This window comes from Mytilus trossulus, chromosome 2 (assembly GCF_036588685.1).
Source record: "Mytilus trossulus isolate FHL-02 chromosome 2, PNRI_Mtr1.1.1.hap1, whole genome shotgun sequence".
Taxonomy (NCBI): domain Eukaryota; kingdom Metazoa; phylum Mollusca; class Bivalvia; order Mytilida; family Mytilidae; genus Mytilus; species Mytilus trossulus.
In genome coordinates, this window is record NC_086374.1 from 92,971,521 (window position 1) to 92,977,520 (window position 6,000).

The 6,000-nt window shown below is 30.5% G+C and overlaps 1 protein-coding gene across 1 annotated transcript in view; it reads right to left on the reverse strand.

The window, feature by feature from the left end:
- Positions 1–5,288, reverse strand: part of LOC134708381 (choline transporter-like protein 2) — a 45,617-nt gene extending 40,329 nt beyond the window's left edge. The window contains exon 1 of the mRNA XM_063568868.1: positions 5,155–5,288. Within this exon, the coding sequence (XP_063424938.1) occupies positions 5,155–5,197 (43 nt within the window). The 5' untranslated portion in view covers positions 5,198–5,288. The remainder of the gene's footprint in view (positions 1–5,154) is intronic.
- Positions 5,289–6,000: the final 712 nt, after the last annotated feature.

Consider the following 6,000-nt stretch of genomic DNA (forward strand, 5'->3'; position numbering starts at 1 on the left):
TTACGGTCACCGTCAGGTTTTTGGTGGGGGGTGTATTGATTTTTAGTATTTTGTGAACTGTTGTTTTTCTGATGTTTTTTTTCTTTCTTTTGGCTATATAACATGTATAATGTTATCTTTTTTCTTTTCTTGTTTTTTAGTCATTTTGTTGTCTTAATTTCTTTTTTCCATTGTTTTGTTTTGTATTGCTTTTGACAACTGTGTGACAGTACCTTTTATGATTTGGTTTTAGATTGCCTGATTTAAGCTTCTTCGGACTTTTATTCAGTTTGTGAGTTAACCGCCCCGGTTTACACATCAATAACCTCTAGAAAAAATGTGTTTAATCCTATAATATATGTTATGTGTGTCACAGATCATGTTTTTGATTTTTATGGCAATTATTTTATTTGATTATTATATCAATTTATTATACATATATATATATATATATATATACAACTCGTCTAAACATCAACCCAACAATGTTAGATCTGTAAATTTGCTTTTGCAAATTTTTTGTTCTTCCCTCGCCAGGATTCGAAACCCATGCTACTGTGATATCGTGACACCAAATCACCTGCACTGCAGCCATCCCGCTAGACCACATGACAACCTGGGCTCTACAATAATAAAGCTTTCAGTGGCTGTGTGTTACCTTTCCTCATCAGTTTTAATATAGCGGTGTACTACAGTACATGATATATAAGGCATGGAGATGTTATTGTTATATACATGTATATATATATATACTATATATTATTATTATTTATATTTCACAACATCCTGTTTGTTTCAATAAATCATTTATGACGTATCACGACTAATAATTAAGGAATGGCCTCCACTGTGACAAATATCATATATATATATATAGCATGTAAAGAGAGGATTACAAATTTTTGATTATTACTTTGTATAACAATATATTCAAGAGAAAATCCTTGTTTTTGTTATTTGTTTATAATGTGCAAATGCAATGATTATGAATCTTCCTGAGAAAACTTTGCTTAATAAATTCATTTTGAAATTTAAGTGATAACTTATTAGTTATATGAATCAGCACACTTTACTTTATTTATGACCATTTTAAATTTGTATTATACAAATTAATTTATTACTGTTGAATGACACTATAAAAAAGTCGATATTTTGTTGGACAAACACTGAAAGTATAAGTGAGTACAATGTAAAGTACTCCACAACATTGAAAGAATTTTACAGTTTGATTTCAAAACAATGTTATAAATTTTATTGTTTATACACATATACATGGGAAGTAACTCTTGTTTTTGAATTTATTTTAATAATACACTTGGCTGTATCGGTGTAAAAATATTCAAAACGCAGTAAAGAAAACTATCTCAATCACAACTACTTATTCAATTTATATAAGAATCTAAATTTTTTGCTTAATAATTAAAATTTGACTGCAATAACCATACTGCAAGCTTTGTTTTTTCAAAGAGAGCAAATCACTAAAATTTAAAACCCTTACAAGAAATATGGACCATAATTTGCTATTGGGCTCCGTTTCCTATAACTATAGAAAAGTGATAAAATGTGAATTACTGTAAGAAAAGTTGTAACTACATCTAAAGATGCCATTATTTTTATCAACATACAAGTGTATGCTACTCTTCCCTAGAAAAAAATTTAAAATATACAATTTCAAAGATTCTATAACCGTATTTTTGCGTCGTTTCTCGCGTTACTTATTGCTTCCGAAGAGCATAACGCTGACTGATTTATAGATAATCGTCACCGTCAAATTCGTAACTTTTGTTTTCAAATAACAAAGAACATCGACCAATAAGAATAGTGAGAAGAAAATGCCGAGAACTATAAGTATTTATGTAGCAGATGTAAAAACAGTGGCGTGATTTTTGTGTCCCATTTCATAACGCAATTTTTAGATGATGTAATCTGCTTTGTTGTAATAGAATTCTTAAAAACAATATGCAAATATGAACTCTCGCGAGATATACAAACAGGTAGATCCTAGATGATTAATATTCTTGTTTTGATCTTCGTAATAATTAAGTAAGAAAATTACGTTGTGGTTATGCGTTACATTTCTCACGAAACAGAAGTCCAGTTATTTATTAAAATTGTTTTTGTCCTTAAGTTCTAACCATTTCCGGTCATACGTGAAACCCGTGACTAACATGTGATAACGCCATTACGGCCGGATGTACGAAATACTAGGTCTAAACATTGTTTTTGTTTCCAACGGGATGTTAGCAAACATAATCTGTAGACTTGTTTCGTCTTGTTTAAAAGAGGAAAATACAATTGTCAAAGAGATTGCGCCGGTGGTCTGTTATTTTTCCTATGTGCATAATGTTACATACGATCCTGTGTGAAAATAAATGCCCAATTACTTGACAAAATCGATTTCATATTTGACCGACGTTAGAACACACTTCGTTTCCCGATAATGACGTGAAGAGTCCTTGGAAAAATCAATCGAAATTACGTCTCTTATCATTGCACCAATGCTCGTTGGATTGATTTAACTTCAGCAGTAAATATTACTGGATATTTTAGGTGAATAAATATAATTTAATAACAAATACATGTTAATATACCGTTACACTTAGAATGTACAAAGTTGGAATCCTGTCACAGTTTTTAATTAATATTTTTTATTCATGTTCTGCAAACACTTATCAGAAACGCAATAAACTTGTCAAAGGAGAAGTAAACTTTTACCATGCATGACTTGAAAGGAAGTACTTTATTGATTTTAGCCCACTAAAGTAGGTTAAAATGTGGAAACCATGTAGATAGTGTACAGGTCACAAGTTTTACATTGTGCCTATTTTAAAGATTTTAATTCCAAGTTAAAAGTTTTTTTCTTTACTGGATTTAAAGAATGTTACATTGCCAATGATTTGGAATAAATTGTATATAACTGGAATATCAAAACCAAATATAAATACATTTTTGTTTGCTTAAACATCAAGATACAACGATTATGGTATCCTGTATCAATGGAGAAAATATGGAAAATTCTGAATAAATTGTACTAATTGTACTAATTGTTTTCAAAACAAGCACATATTTAGGAGTTTTATAATACTGTTACATTTAAGATGGATTTTAAGAAAAAGTATACTGTTCAGATTATTTTAAGCAGATTTTGCAATAAAATAAAATTAAAAAAATGCTTTCGGTTTCTTATGGTTTCCTGTCAGGTTTAAAAAAACCTTTAATATAACATTGAAAATAGATTTTAACTATTAACATGAAGCAAGTAACACTAGAAATGGTGTTTATTTATGCCTTTTGAATTATATTGTGCAAAATAAAGAAAATAAAGATTGGTTTCCTGTTTGGTTTCATGTCACGTAAACGGTGAATCAAAATGTATTAATTTTTTCTCGAAAAACTCAATTGTTCCATTCATACTATCCTAACACCAACACAACCCACAAAATAAAAGTTAAAATTTTAGAACTTATAAAAAAGGATACAAAAAGAAACCAAAGGCCGAATACCAAATTATGGTCCATATTCAGAAAAGAATTTAAATCTTTAAAAGGTCATTTATAAAATAGTTCATGGAGTTCATTTTTTATAAATGAACAATTGAATTCAGGAAATATACATTTACTGTATGAATAGGAAATAAAAGTATGTTTTATGAGTGATAATTTGACTGCAATTGTTACAAGCTTCATTTCCTTTACACATAGTCAAAAATAATAGATATAAACTTAACAGAGGAAGTGTGATTGAAATCTGTTTAATATAATGAACATTATCATATACATTCAGAAAATAATGGTTACAATACATGTATATAGGACTATATACATGTACAATGTATTGTACCCAGTACCCACTATAAATTGTACATACTTTTAAAAAATGTTAAGAATTGTCTTATAGCTGTGTGATATGACTCATTTGTTACCAATCTTCACATACAATTTTACTTTGAAACCAGTGGATTATCAGATTTATCCAATAGAGATAGTTTAATTATCAATTTTAAAGTCCCAGTCTCAGTGAGAATTTGAAAATTTATAACTTACATGTACATTTTTGTAACTATAGCTTTGTCCAAAATTTATAAATTCCAAAAAATTTTGAAAAACTTATCGATGTTTAAGAAAACAAACTTAGAAACTGTTACTAATTGTTGCTGCTTATACATGTATACATGTATAGGACGACGCCACCACTACCTAAAACCTAGCCTTATATAGCAACGAAAATGTGTTTTTTTCATTTTATAAACAATAATACAACATGTCTGATACATGTAGCTACGACCTTCTAAGAGCATGCCCTTCATATTCAATTACATTGGAGACCTTATTGCTTAGTTAGATTACTTCTTCATCTGATTCCGATTGTTTGAATATAAAAAAGAAGATGTGGTATGATTGCCAATGAAGCATATTTAATTTTACAAACAACATAAGGACCTAAGAGCTACGGTTCCGCAGCTAGGGTTGCTTATGATCAACTTTTTCAATATAAATGAAATATTAATTACTGACATAGCTTTTAAACCTGTTTTAATCCCAATTATTGTTTAGGAGTAATACCAGTTCCAAGTTGATCAGGAATAAAGTGCTCAGTCATATTTTTGCTGATAGCATTTGAAAATTGTCAGTTTTATTGAATTCCACTTTTAAAATTTGTCTCAGAGGAAGGCACTTTTATGACAGAGCTCCCTATCTTGAGTTTCATTTAGGTAATGACCGATTTGTTATAAATTAACTGTTCTGCTCCAAACTTTGTCTACATGTAGGTCAGCTCCCCCCTTATTTTTATAAAGGACTAAATATTAAATCCTGTACCAGTGACACAATCGCTTAGACTGTTAATAATTTACAGTGGCGGATCCAGAACTTTTCATAAAAGGGGGGAGGGGGCTCCAGTCTTGCTTCAGTGACTCCCTATATTATCACCCCCCCCCCTTTTTGGATCTGCCTATGATTTAATTTGACATGGTACATACATCTGATATTTTAAATTATTGTACTGATGTAGGAGCATAGTGGCCGCCAACATTACCAAACCTTTTATACTCATAATTGTTTTTAGCCGTTATAGAAATCCCAGGTTTCGTTTTTGATTCTCATAATTTGACTTTATTTGTACTGGCCGAGTGTTTCGCTAATTAATTCATTATGACATAGATGGTAAATATATTACCGTTCAGTTCAATTTCTTCATGATCTTTGTCTTTAGAACCCATTTAAAACATGTATTTGTAATCGAAATTAAGATCCGTGTTTGAACTGCTAAACGTGTTATTGTTTTCTTTTTTTCACCTGAGTCACGTGATCAAGGTGTTTCCGGAAGCAGACGCAAAAACGGCACAACTATGAAAAATATCCGGAAAAGAAACCTGATTGATGGTTGTCTGCTTAGCTTTCAACGAAAAGTTAACCAAATGTACATGTAGAGACGTAATTAAAAAAAGACATGAGACAGACTCTGCGAAGTTGTATACTTTTAAAATGGCAATGAAATCTGGAATGCCAGAGATAAAAGGACATGTTGGATAGAGTAAAAAAAAAATGCATTGAATCAAGCCATCCGTCTGAGCCCGGCCTTATAATTAGCTTAAAAGAAAACAACTTTTTTTTTTTTTGTAAAATGATTTATCAAACTAGACTTCTTGAACTTTGCCATATCCCGAGTATTTAATTTGTATACGACAATTCTTCCTTATAAAGATATTTTTCGCTGGTACTTTACTGCGGACTTTCAAAGTGATGTGATTTGCTATAGTGGAGTTGACCAGTGCGTTGAAAAAAACGTCACTCGGTCATTTTGAAATTCAAATTACAGTAGTACACATTGCTTAGGCTGTGGGTCATGATAAACAGGAAACCTTCATAGCGATACAGGATTGAACAAGAACGTATTGACTTCTGTTTCACTATTCCACCAAAAAGAAAGTAATAGTAAATACTTTATAGACTATTATACTCTCATGAAAAAAAGTTCCACAATATCATTTACCTACGAAAACATGTTTAACCCCAAACACCC